Genomic DNA, 22072 nt, shown 5'->3' with positions numbered 1-22072 from the left:
ACTTAATTAGCACACATTGATCTCAATGAGTCTCTTTCATTTTTATCCACCTTAGATTAGGAATGTCATTAGAGTAGATTAGTGTAGGATTAGCTTATCATTAGGTAGATGTTATGTCCTTAGGAGAGCTTGATCCATGATTTCAACATGGTATCATAGCTTAGGTCTAGCTCTCCTCGCTTAGTTATTTTGTATTAGCAAGAGATTAAGATTTTCATAGTCTTGTCAATTAAGGTTTTTTTTTCCCTCCTTAGCTTCTACAATTAAGAGTCTTCTCGTTTAGCTCACACGCGACTACCACTTTCTTTATCTTCCCCTACTTCCACATTTTTCTTCTTGCTGTTGCGTTTTCTCCTTGGATCCTCTCTACTGAACGTCTTTTCATTCTTGGATTGAATATGAGAGAAGGAAAGAAGCAAAAAAGAGAGAGAGAGAGAGAGAGAGAGAGAGAGAGAGGTAGGAAATGAAGGGGAGGATGATTGAGAGTACGTGGAAGAAGGTCCATCATAGATCATCAGGGAAGGAAATGAGATACTTGTTTGCAAACAAAAAGTTAAGGTATCAAAGGTTGTGCATAAGAGGGTAGTTTCTAGTGAGATGGAAGGAGAGGAAGTAGAATCTATGGTGATGACTTCAACTCTGATTAACCCTAGAGATTCTCCATAGGATGGGCCTGACAAAGATGATGCATCGGGTGGAGCCATTTGGCACACCAAGGGGGGGTGTTGACAATTGTGGTGCCAAAGAGCACAAGGAAAATATGGAGTGAGTGTGAGACGCCACATCACCAAGTGAGAATTATCCCACATGCAATAGAAAGGCCATGTTATACTCTCCTCATATAAAAGGAGTACATTTCAAACAATGGAATACAAGAACAACATCTCAAGTCTTTTTATGAGTACAAGTTTCTATCTTGTAGCCTAACTGAACTTGAGTCTAAACTTAATTAGCACACACTAATCACAATGAGTCTCTTTCAATTTTATCCACCTTATATTAGCAATTTCATTATAGTAGATTAGTGTTGTGATTAGTGTAGGATTAGTTTATCATTAGATAGATGTTATGTCTTTAGGAGAGCTTGATCCATGATTTCAACATCATGGACGTGGCCAAGGTGGTCGCCAAACAGGTAATAAGAATTATGGTCAGCAACAACAATAGCAACAATCCCAGGATTCACAACAACACATAGGTGGAGTTTAATGAAAGATCTCCGCCCCCTCCGTGCAACGAATTCGAGGGTGCTAGCAGTGGAAGTAGCACTTCTTGCGTGGGGCAGGGTCCCTCACTTGGGGCCTCGCCCCCACGGATATTATGACAAGAGACTAATCCCATGGTTCTTCCAAAACCGAACCCGAAAAAACTTCCCTCGCCTGGAAAGCACGAGCGATTCCTCCAGGATATTTTTACTCTTACGTAGTCAAGGGCCTTAACTACATCTCATCCATTCACATCCCATATCATTCATTCACATCCTGATTCGCATGACATCGCATCTCATATCATTCATTCACATCCCGATTCGCATGACATCGCATCTCATTCATTCACGTCCCGATTCACATCACATTACATCTCATCCATTCACATCCCATATCATTCATTCACGTCCATCACATTCATTTACATCACATCTATTTACATCCATCACATCACATTCATTCATATCCATCACATTCATTCTCATCACCATCCCATCGCATACATTCTATCCACATTACATCACATCCACATCATATCTCATTCATACACATCCATCCAATCATTCACATGTATGATTACCCACATCTATTCATACATTCACACTACTACATGTTAGCCTAATACCGGGGCTTGTACCGGCGCTATTTAACGGGGTGTAAAAAAGCCACGTCATCGGTATAAGCGCCGGTATATGCGCCGGAACCACACCATCGGTATAACTGTCGGGTAATACACCCGGCACCTATACCGACGTCTATACCGGTGTCTATACCGGCGCCTATACCAGCGTCTTTACCGACCTTAATACCGACGAAAATACCAATGAATATAGCGACGTCGGTACCGGGGCATATACCGACGCTGTAGCAGAAATTTTTTTTTGGGCAGAATAGTGCTGCCTGGCTGTTGCCTAGCTGCCTGCAATGAGCAGGATCAACAACAGCAACAGACAGCACCATTCTGTCTACAATAGAGCACAAAAACAACCGTGCTCGTTTGCATATTCTCCTGATCGACAAACAAGAAATTAAATTAAACATTAATACTCAAGAATGTTTTGATCATATTTCATTAGTTTGAAGGTCATCTTACATCATGGTAATGCCTCCCAATTGACGGTCTCTCCTTCTTCTTCAAGCATCTCAAACAAGGCCACAAGGCCATGTTTGTGAGCGTACTTCTCCTCTCGCCTACTTGGTGGGCGATTCATGGCCAACTCCTGCACACACGATTAACAATTATAACTTTTAGAAATCAACATTTAGTCCATAAACATACATTTAAATAAATAAAATTGCTACAAACACTTACGAATTCATGGCGCATGGTTTCGTAACCACCACTCCCGAGATGAGAAGCCCCTATTGTTTGGAGTCTTGCCCTTGCCGCCTCTCTTTGTTGTTGAAACCTGTCTGGTGTCTCGGTGAGCTCCTGAGCAATGGCTGCCCACTCCCTGTCATCTAGCCAAACAGGTTTCTCCTTCCCCTCTCTAAATGCGTCCCTCGCCTCTGACCTACGATGCCCCATCATCAAAATGCGAGCTGTATACTGTATCCACTCATTAGAGACGACATTCATAGGGTCAGATGGCTGGAACTCTTGCTTTATCTTTGTGTTTATATAATTTTTCTTCCCCTTGTCTTGCTGATCCCATTTAGTCATGACAGAGTCATGAAATTGTATAGTGCACAATTGTCGAATGCGTGTCTTCATTGCTTTCCCTGCACTATCCATTATTGGTGCCCCATCCCTAATTGTGTAAATCTTGCTGTTGTCATGGTCATGTGCACCCCAGGGAGTGGAAGGTGACCCTATGGATGTGCTATCAACAGATGAGAGCGAAGGACGACGCTCACGTGGTGGTGGTGTCACAGCATCTGTGGCACTACCACCACAACAACCTCCCCCTGAAGACCTACTACGTGAGCGCCGTCTATGTGAAGAGGTGGTAGATCGAGCTGTAAGAGGAGTGGAAGGCTGTGTGGTATGAGGTGTGGGAGCTGCTGTCGTACCCACGGGTGTGGGAACTGGCGTCGGGAAGCCAGATGGTGAGGCAGACGTCCCTGCTCCAGAACCCCAATAACTCTGAGCCATGGCTCTCTGCTCTGGAGTCATGGACGAAAGAAAACCATATAACTGTTGGGGACTCATGCCCTGCGGTGTAGGATTAAATGAGAAATCTGGACTGTAGTCGTAGGGCGGTGAGTCACCCATGGCCTGTTGGACAAAAAACCATATGACAAACTTGTACGAAATGAAAATTACACGATTAAACAATGAATGAAAGAACCATAAGATAAACATTAACAATGATAAACAACATTGGTAAAACTATATCAACTTGCTCCTACAGTAGTGATTATGATGGTAAACATTAACAATGGTAAACAATGAATGGACCTTCAATGTCATAAACCCATTACAAATATGTCATAACTATTTGCATAATCATTGAGATACATCATTTTAAAAATCGTTATCTATTCTATCATCCTCATTAAGATCAGTAGCCCCAAAGAGATCTATGTCTATGTACATTTCAGCATCCTCATCATTAAAAGTCCCTTGATGAAGGATGTCTTCATCATCTATGTCTTCTTCCTCAACTTGTTTTTCAGCTTCCTTGGTTTGCACCTCTTCATTTGGATCTTGCTCTAGTTGCTCCTCTTCCTTTGCTTGCTCCTCTTCATTGTTGATCTCGGCTTGTTCTTGCTGCTCTCCATTACCATGTGCATCCACATCACCTTGTTGTAGCTCAAATTCTTCAAAAATTTGCTTACTGCGGGGGGCGACTTGAACCACAAACAGCCAGCGTGGATCTTTTGGATCCGCTTTAAAGACAACCTGCTCACAATGCTCTGGGCGCACAAAAGTATCTTGCTGATCGGTCCATACCTTTGTGGAGTCCACTTGGATGAGGCCACTCTTGTCTCTACGTACAGTTGCATGTGGCCCATTCATGATTACCTTGAACCACTTCACATCAAAGATAAACAACTCAAAACTTCTGAAGCCAACCTTTAATATATCTTGAATGGTTCCAAAGTAATCAAGCATTCCAGTAATTGTGTTATCATCACTTGCACTTGCACGACTTTCTTGAACAAACTGTGCTGTGACACCTTTTGGAAGGCGTGCAAGTTTACGCATGGCCTCTTCCTCTGGTTCATAATTTGACCGTTGAGAATGTCGTGGTTGATGATCTTCATGTTTATGCTCCTCGAAGAGAGCTTCTTGTTGCTCGATGAAGGCATCCAACATTTCTTCCATTGGACCTTCTTCCATTTCCTGACCTTCTTCCATTCCCTCGGGTGCTGTTACTTGACCTCCATCTGTCACTCCCTCCTGCGATATCCTCATCCTTTGTTGGGGACGAGAATTCACAGGCGCAATGTTATCAAGATGCGACTGCACACTTGCTTGGTTGTACGATTGAAACCGTAAATTTTGCAAGCGCTCCATTGGAAATATGCCAGCGTCATGAACATGCTCGTTGCAAATCCTTCGTTTTCGAAAGATTTGGTACTTACATCGCATGCATGGACACGCTATTCTCTCTTCAAGATTGAGAGGCTCCATCTAGCAGGATAACATGTATATGCAGCTCATTAAACACAGATCAGCTTATCTCCTCTCCATACAAAATTAAATAGAATTTGAACAAGGATGGCAGGAGAAGCTAACTCTATTCATAAATAGCTGTTTATAAAGGCCTTATGCAATAATCTAAATGCATAGTATAAGTATAAGCTTGCATAATAAGGCTGCAAGACTTATGCATAAGCTCTATGCATAAGCCTTATGCATAAGCCATATGCATAAGCTCTATGCATAAGCCATATGCATAAGTCTTATGCACACGCTCTATGCATAAGTCTTATGCATAAGCCATATGCACACGCTCTATGCACAAGTCTTATGCATAAGCCATAAGCTCTATGCATAAACTGTAAGCTTGTTTGGCTCCCTTGTTGGAAAAATTCCGCCAGAGTCTCCTTTGTAATTAGAACCAAATCCTAAATGAAAATGCAACTTCTCAAATCACAATGCAATACTCTTTGTATCCCACAATGTCATGAAAGATCATATGCACTCTTTGTCCATCAAAGCATTTGCAATATCCACATAATATGACGGAAAAGGGGCCCCATTGCCCAAATGCATCCACAACGTCGATGGTGAGGATTGTTGAGGACGCGCGTTGAAGCTTGCCGATCTCCCGGCCAAGCTCTTCTCACCCCTTCACCGAGTTTTCCTCCAAGGTGAAGGTTGAGGCCATTTCTTCACACCGGTGTACCTAATCCCCCTTTGTACCGCTTTACCAAGCAATCACGGCACAAAGAGTTCAAGCCATTCTCCCCTTGGCCTCTCCAACCAATGCCAAGGTACCCTCACACATTGCTAGATTCTATAGAAACTTGAAGTGGTTGCAATGGTGAGTGTAGGTACAAAATGATGTGGATAATATTAAATGATAGAACAAGTTTGTTGGCTTACAAGTATTGAGCATGACTCATGCCCTTTTACAATTTAGAACTCATCAATAAAGCATGGACTCATGCCTCTATCCATCATCCAAAAGCTCCAACACAAACCAACAATTCACAATGCCCTCACCATGGCATTTGCATAAGCATTTGTTAACCACAATCAAGGCATTTGCAATTGCATTTCAACAATCCCTTTCACATAAGCCTTATGCACACGCTCTATGCATAAGCCTTATGCACACGCTCTATGCATAAGCGTTATGCATAAGCTCTATGCATAAGCCATATTCATAAGCCATTTGCATAAGCTCTATGCATAAGCCATATGCATAAGTCTTATGCATACGCTCTATGCAAGACTTATGCATAAGCTCTATGCATAAGCTCTATGCTATATGCCTTATGCACTATGCTAACCCTCAATCCCATCACCCAATGGTGTAATAAACATGATCTTGTTTTACATGGATAATAGATCTTACCTTGATAACATATATAAACTCTATGAATAAAGAGAATACCTTATGCATAGAAAAACAGAGCATAAGACTTATATGTTATATGTATAAGAGAGTAAAAACATTCAAAAAGCTTTCAACAAGAAGGCTACGCAAGCTCTATGTACAATGTCCATGCAAGCTTTCAAGAAACCTATGCATAGAGATTTTATAAGCTTGTAAGAAACCTATGCATAGAGATTTTATAAGCTTGCAAACTCTATGCATAAAGCCTATGCATAGAGCTTATGCATAAAGATTTCACAAGCTCACAAGCTCTATGAATAGAGCTTATGCATAACGCTTGCAAGAAGGCTATGCATAGAGATTGCAAGCTTATTATAGGTTTTATGCATAGATATTAAATTAATCCTATGTGTAAGCTTACAAGAACCCAAAACTAACCCTAAACCATAAAATAGGGATGCAATAATTCATAGAAAATAGCATAAACAAGAAAAATCGAAAGAGGATTTACCTCTTTTTTGCAAAGCTGAAGGAGAGGATTGGTGAAAGATTGGTGAGGTGAAAGAGCTGCAAAACAAAATATTAAACAAACTAATTAGTAAATTAAACACAAGAAAAAGAACTAATACAAAACCCTAAAATCTCTATGCATGCATTAGGAGAAATATGCATACATAGAGAGCTCTCAACATGCATAGAGAGCCAAAAAAACACAAAATCTTAAATGTCCTAATTCTTAAATTAAAAAGTAAAAGCATTTGCAAGAACATATTAGGAGAAGGAGAAGAGGAGAAAAGAAGAAAGAAGAAAGAAGGAGAAAAGAGGAGAGAGGAAAAAAGAGGAGAGAGAGAGAGAGAAAGAGAAGAGGGAGAGAAAGAGACCTTTTTGGGTTCTTCCTGCGCCGTTTCTGCGAAAAAACCAGAAAATAGGCTCTCGGCTGTGAAAAACTTACGAGCGTCGGTATAGGCCACGGAATATGCGTCGGAATATATCTCGGTATATGCTACGGAATATGCGTCGGAATATGCGTCGGTATATGCTACGGAATATGCGTCGGTATAAACGTCGGAATGAGCGTCGGTATAGGCGCCGGTATACGCGACGGGACACAAAAATTTAAAAAAACCCCGCCATGCTTGTCTCCTCCAACATTGCGAGACGGACATACCGACGTTCGACATTTGCGTCGGTATTTTAACGTCGGTATGCCCTCAAGCTCTTGTAGTGTCACATCTATCACTTCACATTCATTTATATCACATCACATCACATCTCTTTACATCATATCACATCTATCCACATTCACATCACATTCACATCCACATCCCTTTTCATCACATCACATCTCATCCACATCCACATTCACATCCATTTGCATCACATCACATCCTTTTACATTCACATCCACATTCACATCCACTTACATCACATCACATCCTTTCACATCCACATCCACATTCACATCCATTCACATCCTTTCACATCCACATCCACATTCACATCCATTTACATCACATCACCTCCTTTCACATCCACATCCACATTCACATCCATTTGCATCACATCACATCCTTTCACATCCACATCCACACCCATTTGTATCACATCACATCCTTTCACATCCACATCTACATTCATTTATATCACATTCTTTCACATACATATCCACATCCATTTACTTCCCATCATCCTCACATATCCTCTCATCTCATCATTCACATCCACATCCATTTACTTCACATCCACATCCACATCCATTTACTTCACATATCATCCTCACATATCCTCTCATCATTCACATCCACATCCATTTACTTCACATCTCATCCCCATTCTTTTTCATCACACCATATCCTATCACATCCCATTTGCATCTTATTTTTCATCTTATCACATCTATTCACATGCTATTCCCATTTAGTAGCTTTTTCTAATTTGATACCGATAATGGGACTTTTTCTAAATTTCTGCCAATTTCTTGGCCTAGATAAAGGTTCGTTTTTTCGATGACTATTTCCATATTCCTTCTCAATTCCTCAAATGAATTATATTCAATATTCCTCTTTTGAATAAAAGAATTCATGGGATTATATTTCCACTTTTGATGAATAATCATAAATTGAATTATACTAAAAATTCCTCTTCTTCCCATTTAATTTCTTGAATATCAAATACCATGGGAATTCCTCTCTTTGCATTTAATTATTTGCATTCCAATGTCATGGAAATTCCTCTTTTATCATCAAATATTTCTCATAAAATAAATTCATCTAAAATAAAATACCCATTAATTCAATATGCTAGAATTTTCTCTGTTTCCATTTAAATGATTAAATTTCAAATGTCATAGGAATTTCTCTTTTATCATTTAAATATTTCTCATAGATGAAATAAATTTATCCAAAATTTATCTTTGAATTTAAATAAAATATCCATTAATTCCAATTGCTAGGAGTTTCTCTTTTCCCATTTAAATATTTCTCATAGATAAAATAAATTTATCTAAAATTTATCTTTGAATTTAAATAAAACATCCATTAATTCCAATATGCTAGGAGTTTCTCTTTTCCCATTTAAATGATTGAATTCCAATGTCATAGGAACTCCTCTTTTATTATATAAATATTTCTCATAGATAAAAAAAATTAATCTAAAATTCATCTTTGAATTCAAATAAAATATCCATTAGCTCCAATATGCTAGGAATTGCTCTTTTTCTATTTTAATGATTGATTTCCAATGTCATAGGAATTTCTCTTTTATCATTTAAATATAATTACCATAATCTTCTCTTTTCTTAATTTTTTTAGTTACACATAAACTTAAAAAATAGTTTTCCATTGAATGTGACAAGAACCATTATTTTAGCCTAGGATATCCAATCCTAGAATATGGTAGGAAGTCTTCTTTTCATGTTATGCATAAGAATGAATTATGTATCAATTTTCTTAAAAAATTACCATCGCTCTGCTGCGCTATTACTGGCAATTTTTAATTTTTATGAAAAGATTAAGACATAGTAAAGTAATTATGATAGTGTAACTATCTTTTAGCCTTAAATCCAATTTATGGATTTACCTCATAATATTACCACATTTTTCAAGCATATAAGTATAAAAATCATTTTCATAAACCTCTAGCTTTACAAGCCTAGAGTTGATGTGATTAATCACTAAAATTCATTAGAGAGCTTCATTTGCATTGAAGAACCATTCAATTGAATACTTCTCAAGCTTGAGAGGGGTTGAGAAGTGAAAAACATTTAGAAGATTAAGGAAAAGACCATAAAATCACACTTTACCTCTTGTTTTGCTTGATTCTTTAGTCATTGGAGAGACCCCCAACCAATCAATTAGTTGGTATGTTGAGGAAGGCTCCAAAGAAGGTTGAAGAGAGAGAGAAGCTCCAATCTCTCCAAATTGTAGAGGATTTTTAGAGGATAATAGAAAATATCATTATTTTAGTATAATATTGGCATGGTATAGTTTACAGATTTTTTTACAAAGGACTAAGGACTATTTATAGGAAAGGGAGGCCTCTAGCCAAGTCCAACTAGGTTCTAGAATTTTTTAAGTTCAGTTTGGTTGAATTTGGACAAGATTTGGATCTAGTTTGGCTCCCTTTTGATTTGGTTTGATCCAGGAGAGAGGAGAGATAAAAATATCACAATATTTATAGTTAAAAACTCCACTACGTGTGAAATAGGCGCCTCCTTGAAATGCCCCCTTCTTCTTACCAAGGTGTCAAAAATGTATCATTATACCCAAAATATCTCATTTTTTTAGTAATATCTCACAGTTTTTTTACTAATAAACCTTATACTCAGTCAACTCTTCATCTTATGTGTGCATTTACTAATTTTTGGGTATTTTTCTTTTATAAACTGGATTTATCTCCTCCCCACACTTGGATTGATCCTATTGGCCCATAGGAATCTTAATTGGACCATAATCCAAAAATTTCTGAAAATCTAGACCCTTAGGCTAAGGTCCTTTATACATATTCTCAATTAATTCCAAATGCACATTGGAAAGTTCTTTTTGAATTTATGTTTCAGGGGAAACCATTTTAGACACTAGAAGGATTTTTATATCCAAAAATATCTCAATTTTGGATTACCTCCTTCTAGACATTTTCTCTCTCTAGGCCAAAGCAGGGTAAAACAGGATCTTTCTGAGAGGGGAATAATTATAAGATCAAAAGGGGAGGTTATTTCAGAGAGGAGAATAATTATTAGATCAGAAGGGGAGGTTCTTACACCTTTACACCTCAAAAGCTAGAGGGAGCAAGTTTATTACCCGTCCTTGAAATGTAGTTGATTCATCACATAAAGACAACGAGAAAACGGTTGAGCCCCTTGGTATGCCAAAAATTTTTGTAGGGCATTCTCTTGTTGATGGTGGAGAGTGTAGTGGTTCGGAGAGATGAGCCTTGATGAGAAGCTTGGGATTCCACAAATGAGGACACCTGGTGTGAAGAAGGCTATGGAAGCCATGAATGCAAAGTTAGGAAGATCTGGAAGAGTCAAAAACCCTGTGCAGAGGTTGACGTATGATGGTTATGTGGCACATCACTATGCTTATATGGGAAAAGTGCACGTTGTAGAACCCACATGTTTTGATGAGGCTATTGGAAATGTGTGTTGAGAGAAAGCTATGGATGAGGAGATGGATGCATTGTATAGAAATGAGACTTGGGATTTGGTGCCATTTCTTGAAGGCAAGAAAGATATTGCTTGTAAGTGGGTGTATAAGGTGAAACATAACAATGATGGTAGCATAAGCAGGTACAAGACTAGATTGGTAGCTAAAGGATATGCACAGACACATGGGATTGATGAGGAGACATTTCACTACTACATGTTAGCCTAATACCGGGGCTTGTACCGGCGCTATTTAACGGGGTGTAAAAAAGCCACGTCATCGGTATAAGCGCCGGTATATGCGCCGGAACCATAGCGTCGGTATAACTGTCGGGTAACACACCCGGCACCTATACCGACGTCTATACCGGTGTCTATACCGGCGCCTATACCAGCGTCTGTACCCACCTTAATACCGACAAAAATACCAATGAATATAGCGACGTCGGTACCGGGGCATATACCGACGCTGTAGCAGAAATTTTTTTTTGGGCAGAATAGTGCTGTGCCTGGCTGTTGCCTAGCTGCCTGCAATGAGCAGGATCAACAACAGTAACAGACAGCACCATTCTGTCTACAATAGAGCACAAAAACAACCGTGCTCGTTTGCATATTCTCCTGATCGACAAATAAGAAATTAAATTAAACATTAATACTCAAGAATGTTTTGATCATATTTCATTAGTTTGAAGGTCATCTTACATCATGGTAATGCCTCCCAATTGACGGTCTCTCCTTCTTCTTCAAGCATCTCAAACAAGGCCACAAGGCCATGTTTGTGAGCGTACTTCTCCTCTCGCCTACTCCCTGTCATCTAGCCACTCCCTGTCATCTAGCCAAACAGGTTTCTCCTTCCCCTCTCTAAATGCGTCCCTCGCCTCTGACCTACGATGCCCCATCAAAATGCGAGCTGTATACTGTATCCACTCATTAGAGACGACATTCATAGGGTCAGATGGCTGGAACTCTTGCTTTATCTTTGTGTTTATATAATTTTTCTTCCCCTTGTCTTGCTGATCCCATTTAGTCATGACAGAGTCATGAAATTGTATAGTGCACAATTGTCGAATGCGTGTCTTCATTGCTTTCCCTGCACTATCCATTATTGGTGCCCCATCCCTAATTGTGTAAATCTTGCTGTTGTCATGGTCATGTGCACCCCAGGGAGTGGAAGGTGACCCTATGGGTGTGCTATCAACAGATGAGAGCGAAGGACGACGCTCACGTGGTGGTGGTGTCACAGCATCTGTGGCACTACCACCACAACAACCTCCCCCTGAAGACCTACTACGTGAGCGCCGTCTATGTGAAGAGGTGGTAGATCGAGCTGTAAGAGGAGTGGAAGGCTGTGTGGTATGAGGTGTGGGAGCTGCTGTCGTACCCACGGGTGTGGGAACTGGCGTCGGGAAGCCAGATGGTGAGGCAGATGTCCCTGCTCCAGAACCCCAATAACTCTGAGCCATGGCTCTCTGCTCTGGAGTCATGGACGAAAGAAAACCATATAACTGCTGGGGACTCATGCCCTGCGGTGTAGGATTAAATGAGAAATCTGGACTGTAGTCGTAGGAAAGGGCGGTGAGTCACCCATGGCCTGTTGGACAAAAAACCATATGACAAACTTGTACGAAATGAAAATTACACGGTAAACAATGAATGAAAGAACCATAAGATAAACATTAACAATGATAAACAACATTGGTAAAACTATATCAACTTGCTCCTACAGTAGTGATTATGATGGTAAACATTAACAATGGTAAACAATGAATGGACCTTCAATGTCATAAACCCATTACAAATATGTCAAAACTATTTGCATAATCATTGAGATACATCATTTTAAAAATCGTTATCTATTCTATCATCCTCATTAAGATCAGTAGCCCCAAAGAGATCTATGTCTATGTACATTTCAGCATCCTCATCATTAAAAGTCCCTTGATGAAGGATGTCTTCATCATCTATGTCTTCTTCCTCAACTTATTTTTCAGCTTCCTTGGTTTGCACCTCTTCATTTGGATCTTGCTCTAGTTGCTCCTCTTCCTTTGCTTGCTCCTCTTCATTGTTGATCTCGGCTTGTTCTTGCTGCTCTTCATTACCATGTGCATCCACATCACCTTGTTGTAGCTCAAATTCTTCAAAAATTTGCTTACTCCGGGGGGCGACTTGAACCACAAACAGCCAGTGTGGATCTTTTGGATCCGCTTTAAAGACAACCTGCTCACAATGCTCTGGGCGCACAAAAGTATCTTGCTGATCGGTCCATACCTTTGTGGAGTCCACTTGGATGAGGCCACTCTTGTCTCTGCGTACAGTTGCATGTGGCCCATTCATGATTACCTTGAACCACTTCACATCAAAGATAAACAACTCAAAACTTCTGAAGCCAACCTTTAATATATCTTGAATGGTTCCAAAGTAATCAAGCATTCCAGTAATTGTGTTATCATCACTTGCACTTGCATGACTTTCTTGAACAAATTGTGCTGTGACACCACAATCAAAGGTTGCTCTTCTTTGGTCTATTCGTTCTACTCGAAAATGACGTCCATGTGACCAAAACGCCCCATATTTGTGATACTACAAATAGCACAAAAAGTTTGTTGATGGAGAATCAAACACAGAGACATGTAGAGAAAAAAAAGAGAGACATGAACTTAAACACTTACATGCCAATCGCATCCTTTTGTAAGCTCCTCCTCCTCCTCTGTTTATAGGTAAACCAGCACGTTTGGCTTCTAAAATTGTAGCTTCTAGCCATCTACCTGTGGGAAAGTCCGGAAGAGCTTGCATACCTTCTGGATATGGGAGATTTCTTGTAGTGCGATTCCTTCTGAAACTTAAACGATCTTGTACTCGCTGTCGCTTGAGAGCTTCATATGTCTCAATCCACTTCTCCATTACATGAGAGTTCAAGATGCAAAATTTGTTGATTTTTTCTCTCAAAGTGTTATCCATCTTTCTCTTAATGCCTTGGCCTTGAGGTTCCTCACCAATGACTTGCCTGTTGGACTCTTGAGACCATAGTCGAGGTATCTCTGGATCTGAGGAACTTAAATATTCAGTGATGTAAACAAGGGACTCTTGTATCAGCCACCCTTCTGACATATTACCCTCTGGGCGAGCCATTTGGCGAACAAATCCCTTTAATGTCTTCATAAACCTCTCCAAAAAGAACATCCATCTTGAATGGACTGTTCCAGCAACCTCATCTACAACATGAACTAGCAGATGCATCTGGATTGTTAATAAACTTGTAGGGAAAAACTTCTCTACCATGCAGACTGCCTCTATGGAGTTTAAACGCGCTGTCTCCAAAGTGTCTCTCTTTATCTCTTTTGAAGAAATCCAGCGCACCAATGTGCCAATCTTATAGATAGTAGCTCTAATGTCTTCAGTGAGGCAATCTTTTATTGCTATGGGTAGCACAAATTGTAGAAACTTGTGCCAATCATGACTCTTGAGACCACTAAGATCATCATCCTTTGTAAATGCACTTTTCAAGCAATGCATACAACCTGTAGGAGTCTAAAACTCAGAAATTGTCCTCTTGACTTGTTGTTCCTCCATCTTGCTAAAAACCCATGGGGCTCTTGGAAGTAGCAACTTTCCATTGGGTCTAGTGCGAGCCCACAACTCTTGCATACAACCAATCTCTTCCAAGTCATCCCTTTGGCCTTTAGTATCCTTTTTTCCTGTCATGGTCTTCCACAGAATGTCAGCTACATTCTTGAAAATATGCATCGGGTCAAGCAAATGGTTTATAAGGAGATCACCCCAATAGGGGAGTTGGTGAAAGATAGAGAGCCTCTTCATCCCAGGACATGCCAAGTTGCCACATTCCTCCCATTTGATCTTCCAATCGCTTGCCTTCAATGCACTTGGAGGAGGTCTTCCTAGATTACCATCCCGCAATTCATGATTTTCTGGAAGATACCTAACATGTCCTTGGTAGACATTCTTTCGTAATGCTTTTGAGTATCTTGAATCAAGTCGAGGACCACATACAGGACATGCATTGTAACCCGATATAGACAAACCTAAGCATTCTCCATAGCCAGGCCAATCATGCATTGTCCACATGAGAATACCTTGCACAGTTGTAAGTTTTTGGCCACTCTGCTGCTTTGACATGTCCTTCACTTCAATTCCGTTCCACAAGGTGCGTAACTCATCAATAAGTGGTGCCAAATATACATCCATGTTCTTCACCTTGTACTTTCCTGGAACTATTAATGAGAGCAACAGATGACCTTTCTTTATTGCTAACCATGGCGGAAGATTATAATTCACAAGGCAAACAGGCCATGTGCTCCATGAAGAGCTCCTTAAACCAAAAGGGTTTACACCATCCATTGCTAGGCCAAGACGGAGGTTTCTAGGTTCTTCCTTAAAAGTCGGCCATTTCTCTTCAATGTGTCTCCATGCGGGTGAGTCAGCAGGCACACGCATCACTTCATCTGTGGATCGAGTTGTGGCATGCCATGTCATCAAGCTTGCTATTGATTTGCACCTGAACATGCTTTTTATCCTTGGGATGATTGGAAAGTGCCTGAGAACCTTTACCGGGACAGCTTCCCCCTGAACATCTTCTCTATATCTGTTAGAGCCACAATGGGGACATTCTTGCAAATGCTCATATTCATGGCGAAAGAGGCAACAATCATTGCGACAAGCATGAATATTATTGTAATCCATGCCTATGGATTTCAATAACTTCTTCGCATCTGCACGAGATGGAGGCATCTCGTTGCCAGGGGGCAATATTTGATCTTTCAAAAGCCTGCAAGTATGGCAATATCTGATTTTCTCAAATACAAGTTGATAATTTAACATTTCAACAGTAGGTGTAATCTCCAAAAAAAGACCTTACTTGAATAGTTCAGTGACACTTGTATTAGACCATCCAAAAACTGACTGCAAATTTAGCATCGTAAGAGATGCACGCAATACAGATATGTTGGCACCATTGTATAATGGAAGGCGTGCAAGTTTACGCATGGCCTCTTCCTCTGGTTCATAATTTGACCGTTGAGAATGTCGTGGTTGATGATCTTCATGTTCATGCTCCTCGAAGAGAGCTTCTTGTTGCTCGATGAAGGCATCCAACATTTCTTCCATTGGACCTTCTTCCATTTCCTGACCTTCTTCCATTCCCTCGGGTGCTGTTAATTGAGCTCCATCTGTCACTCCCTCCTGCGATATCCTCATCCTTTGTTGGGGACGAGAATTCACAGGCGCAATGTTATCAAGATGCGGCTGCACACTTGCTTGGTTGTACGATTGAAACCGTAAATTTTGCAAGCGCTCCATTGGAAATATGCCAGCGTCATGAACATGCTCGTTGCAAATCCTTCGTTTTCGAAAGATTTGGTATTTACATCGCATGCAATCACGGCACAAAGAGTTCAAGCCATTCTCCCCTTGGCCTCTCCAACCAATGCCAAGGTACCCTCACACATTGCTAGATTCTATAGAAACTTGAAGTGGTTGCAATGGTGAGTGTAGGTACAAAATGATGTGGATAATATCAAATGATAGAACAAGTTTGTTGGCTTACAAGTATTGAGCATGACTCATGCCCTTTTACAATTTAGAACTCATCAATAAAGCATGGACTCATGCCTCAATCCATCATCCAAAAGCTCCAACACAAACCAACAATTCACAATGCCCTCACCATGGCATTTGCATAAGCATTTGTTAACCACAATCAAGGCATTTGCAATTGCATTTCAACAATCCCTTTCACATAAGCTCTATGCAATTACGCTCTATGCATAAGCCTTATGCACACGCTCTATGCATAAGCCTTATGCATAAGCTCTATGCATAAGTCATATGCATAAGTCATGCGTACGCTCTATGCATAAGCCATATGCATAAACTCTATGCATAAGTCTTATGCATAAGTCTTATGCATAAGTCTTATGCATACGCTCTATGCATAAGTCTCTTGCACACGCTCTATGCAAGACTTATGCATAAGCTCTATGCATAAGCTCTATGCTATATGCCTTATGCACTATTATGCTAACCCTTAATCCCTTTCACATAAGCCTTATGCACACGCTCTATGCAATTACGCTCTATGCATAAGCCTTATGCACACGCTCTATGCATAAGCCTTATGCATAAGCTCTATGCATAAGCCATATGCATAAGTCTTATGCGTACGCTCTATGCATAAGCCATATGCATAAACTCTATGCATAAGTCATATGCATAAGTCTTATGCATACGCTCTATGCATAAGTCTCTTGCATACGCTCTATGCAAGACCTATGCATAAGCTCTATGCATAAGCTCTATGCTATATGCCTTATGCACTATGCTAACCCTTAATCCCATCACCCAATGGTGTAATAAACATGATCTTGTTTTACGTACATGGATAATAGAGATTGCAAGCTTATTATAGGTTTTGTGCATAGATATTAAATTAATCCTATGTGTAAGCTTACAAGAACCCAAAACTAACCCTAAACCATAAAACAGGGATGCAAAAATTCATAGAAAATAGCATAAACAAGAAAAATCGAAAGAGGATCTACCTCTTTTTTGCAAAGCTGAAGGAGAGGATTGGTGAAAGATTGGTGAGGTGAAAGAGCTGCAAAACAAAATATTTAACAAACTAATTAGTAAATTAAACACAAGAAAAAGAACTAATACAAAACCCTAAAATCTCTATGCATGCATTAGGAGATCTATGCATACATAGAGAGCTCTCAATATGCATAGAGAGCCAAAAAAACACAAAACCCTAAATGTCCTAATTCTTGAATTAAAAACTAAAAGCAATTGCAATAACATGTTAGGAGAAGGAGAAGAGGAGAAAAGAAGAAAGAAGGAGAAAAGAGGAGAGAGGAAAAAAGAGGAGAGAGAGAGAAAGAGAAGAGGGAGAGAAAGCACCTTAATTCGCTTCTACTTGCGCTTCTTCTCCGAAAAAACCAGAAAATAGGCTCTCGGCTGTGAAAAACTTACGAGCGCCGGTATATGCTACGGAATATACGTCGGAATATACGTCGGTATATGCTACGGAATATGCGTCGGTATAGACGTCGGAATAAACGTCGGTATAGACGTCGGAATACGAAAATTTAAAAAAACCCCGCCATGCTTGTCTTCTCCAACATGACGACGGACATACCGACGTTCGACATTTGCGTCGGTATGTCCTCAAGCTCTTGTAGTGTTTGTCCCCAGTTGCAAAGATGGCAATTGTGAGAGTTGTGAGCGGTGGCTACAGATAAAGCCTGGTTTTTACATCAGATGGATGCAAAAAATGTGTTCTTGCATGGTGACTTAAAGAAGAGGTATGTATGGATCAGCCACCAGGTTTTGAGGATACAGGTCACCCAAAATATATATGTTAGCTTCTTAAGGTCTTGTATGGGCTGAAGCAAGCTCCATGAGCATGGATGACAAGATTGCTCATGAGTATCTTGTCAATATTGGTTTTCAGATCACTCTTTGTATGTGCGCAAGAGTGATAAAGGTATTATGATCATCATCATTTATGTAGATGATCTTATTCTTGCGGGTGAAAACTTGGAAGAGATTGAGCATGTGAAAAGTCTTCTCAAAAGGAAGTTTGAGATGAAGGATTTGGGAGATCTGCGCTACTTTTTGGGAATTGAGGTCATTGGCACACCTGATGGCATTTTGTTGGGATGACTGATTAAGTCAGGCTCCATTAGATCAAAATGTCAACCTTAGTGCGGGTGCAAGTTATGTGTTGGAGGATCCCACTATGTATAGGAAGATTGTAGGGAGTTTGATCTATGTCATGATCAGCAGGCTAGATTTGAGTTACACTATTGGCTTAGAGAGCCAGTTTATGTAGGTTCCACACAAACCACATCTTGAGAGTGTGCAACACACACGTCGATATTTGAGGGCCACTATTGATTATGCATTGTTTGCAGTTGGTGTACCATTGGAGCTATATGGGTACACAGATGCAGATTGGACAGGTAGCATCTCAGACAGGAGATCTACGAGTGGATTTATGTTCTCACTAGGGAGTGCTACTATGACATGGAGAAGCAAGAAGCAACCCGCAATTGCCTTGTCGAGCACAGAGGCAAAGTATAGAGGAGCTTTGGTGGAAGTGTGTGAGGTAGCTTGGTTACACAAGCTAATTACTGATTTGGAGGTTGCATGTGGAGAGAAAGGTTGCCATATATTTGACAATCTTAACAGTACACAATTGGCCCAAGAACCCAATTTTCCATCCATGGACAAAACACATTGAGGTACATTACCACTTCATTAGGAAGAGAGTCTTGGTAGGTGACATTGACTTGGCCTACGTTAGCACACATGATCAAGTTGCTAACATCTTCACAAAGGCCTTGGGAGTTGAGAAGCTCCACAGATTTTGAGATATGGTTAGAGTTCACAAGCTGAGTTGAGCTTGAGGGGGAGTGTTGAGATATCAAGCTCAACATGAGCTAACACTCACGAGGCACATGCATGATTATTGATGCTACTGACCATAATTCTGATTACCTATTTGGCCACAACCTTGGCCATGTCCACGACCTCTACCTCTTTCTCTACCTGAACTATTTTTGTTTTGTGAAGACTATTGATCTTCACCCAAATTATTCTCTTCAATAATCAACATTGACACCAAATCTGTGAAGTTGGGAATGTTCTCCCAAGTTTGAATAGACGTCTTAAATACCTTGTATTATGCCCCGAGACCACGTAGACACACTTCCACCTTATCATCATCATCAACAGAAACACCAATTGATTTTGCAAGGGATTCCATAATGTCCTTGATCTTCAAGGCATAATCATTCATCAAAGGCATGTTTTTCTTCTCCACGGTATGAAGCTCATTCTTCAACTGAATCTTTTGTGCCTTGGTGTTGATTTCATATAGCGGTGTCCCATGCCTCCTTAGGTAACTTGGCATCCTGTATATGCCCAATCATGGTGGCATGTATACTAATATAAATCCAATATATGAATTTCCTTTCTCCTTGATTCAAATCCTTGAATTCTTTTATATCTGTAGAAATTAGGTTAATCTCCTCCTCATGTTCACGTTCAATGTAGTCCGAGTAACCTTTTCCCATTCGAAAATTTATCAATCTAAACCTTCAAGCATGGAAGTTGTTCTTGTCAAGATTCTCTACAACAATATGGTCTATTCCATCATTTGGCATCTTGTTTGCAACACAACTTTACAAAAAATAGCACTCTTGTTTAACCTACACAAATTGATATATTCTCTGGAGCGGTACTATACTGCACCCAAGCTGTCACAACCAATGACCTCAATTTGCATACATACACCCGATGGCAATTTTAAGACCTCTTTATAGTACACACAGTGTCTGCACAACCAATTGCCCTTCCTGCAATTCCAAAATCAGAGTTCTGCCAAAGAATAGAAACTTACCCGTAGTATCCACCATGAATTATTGCGAACTGAAAAATGGAGGCCCAAACGTGCTCGAAACGTATTTTTGCCCCTACAAATTTTCCCAACGGACAGTATAGATGCCCTGTAGCTCTTCTCATCTGAAGAAATCTCCTCAATCAAAGTTCGTTTACCGGTGCCTCTTGAAGAGCTCCTGACAAGGGTGTAGTAGCCAACCCAAAGGGGGAAGAGTAGATGAAGCTCTTACCCTCGTACCGCTTCTTGTGCTTCTCTTGCTTGCTACTCACCCTTAGCATGAGAACCAGTTTCTAATACCATAAAAAGATGCAATAGAGAAGAGATCTTGAGCTCTTCCAAGCACATAAACTCACACAAACCATAGAAGAGAACACACAAGGTGAGAGGTTAAAAATTCTTCCTCTTCTTCACACAACAAAATAGTTCTACAAAAATGAGAAAGTGACTAACACACATAATAGAGTATATACAAATGGTCCATAATGTGAACATGCTAAGTGGAGTGAGTAGGTGTGGACTAGTCGTCGTCCGTGTAGTCCATCTATAGAATATCTAGTGAAGATATGTCGGTGCCAGCTACCAAACCCGCTAGTGATGTAAATGTCAAACAGTCATGCAAGCGCCTCGTGAGTGTCATCTCATGTTGAGCTTGACATCATCTCAACAGCCTTACCCTTACTTTGTGCTTAATGGCACCACAAATATCAACAACGATTACTAGGAGACCTATGTCATAAACTCTATGCATCACTAGCATGCACAGGGGTGGCAGGACTCGATGAGCCAGGAATGGGTGAGGTAATCTCCAACATAGCTATCTCATGCTACTTAAGGGAGAGAATTTTGAAGAAATTTTAGATCTCATCTTGTATGTAGTCTCGTAGGCTACCAGATATGACTGTTTTAAAACAAGACAAGATTAAGGCTCAAAACAAAACATATTCGTAGCATGTCACTTGGGTGATTCTGAATATTTGATGTGTAGGACATAAACTTAGAGATGGATGAAACTAAGTGTTAGATTCGTTGTTTATGTGTTGTTTAATAATTTTAGCATGTATTGGTAATATGTAATGTGTTTGAATGGACAACTTGTAGGTTGGTGAGATTGATGAGTTTTGTGCTCATAAGCCGATATGGCTGGGACATGATGGCGATGATTTGGCATAAGTAATTACCAAGAAGGTTTTTCTTTTAGTATTTTGGTATTGATGGGATAGCCAATGAATTTGGTATTTTGGCCGTGGTATTTACTATGAGATATTTTTGTTTTTTTTTTTGCCGCCCACTTTTGTTAAACATAGGCATGGACTTATTAATTTGGTTACATGTGAACTAGCCCTTGGAGGTTTATATGTATTTTTCCTTATTGATTTGGATAGGAAGGATTTATTTTAGCTTTTGGTAAAAGTAAGTCTTGTTTTTGTAAAGGGAAATCCCTTGCAATAGCGTGCAACTATTTTTTGTATGTGGTCTATTTTTTTTAATAAAGACATAGATGCCCAAGAAGTGGGAGTATGTCGACACTTCTTGGGGGCGGGGCGGGGGGGGGTCGATTGCACCCAATACTTGTCTTTCATATGATGAAGTATATTTTTCAAGTGTTTACGTTCATCTTCTTATGTTGATTTAATTTATTTCTATTCAGTTTATTTATTATTGTGAGAACTTGATTTAAGCTTGTACTTGGAAAAAGATTCATGTTTTAGTGGTGTCAACGTCTCTTTAAGGTTTGAAATCAAAAATATATTTTTGAAGCAATCCAAAAATTCATAGGTATGGCTAAACTCTTGTAAACTTGAATTTATTAAATTTAGAAAGTATGTAAACAATTTGCATGGGACTTATA

General features: G+C 39.9%; 1 protein-coding gene across 1 annotated transcript; it reads right to left on the bottom strand.

Moving 5' to 3' along the window:
• Window positions 1-2119: 2119 nt before the first annotated feature.
• Window positions 2120-2736, bottom strand: LOC147621397 (uncharacterized). The gene is made up of 2 exons (XM_086824446.1): window positions 2521-2736; window positions 2120-2428 (listed from the first exon to the last, which is right to left on the bottom strand). The coding sequence occupies exons 1-2, from the start codon at window positions 2734-2736 to the stop codon at window positions 2303-2305; spliced, it is 342 nt and encodes a 113-aa protein (XP_086680572.1). The 3' UTR covers window positions 2120-2302.
• Window positions 2737-22072: the final 19336 nt, after the last annotated feature.

The sequence above is a fragment of the Cibotium barometz genome, chromosome 30, assembly GCF_041138505.1.
Source record: "Cibotium barometz isolate CiBa-2024 chromosome 30, ASM4113850v1, whole genome shotgun sequence".
Classification (NCBI taxonomy): domain Eukaryota; kingdom Viridiplantae; phylum Streptophyta; class Polypodiopsida; order Cyatheales; family Cibotiaceae; genus Cibotium; species Cibotium barometz.
The sequence above is the reverse complement of the archived record's forward strand: the minus strand, read 5'-3'. Positions and strand labels throughout refer to the sequence as shown.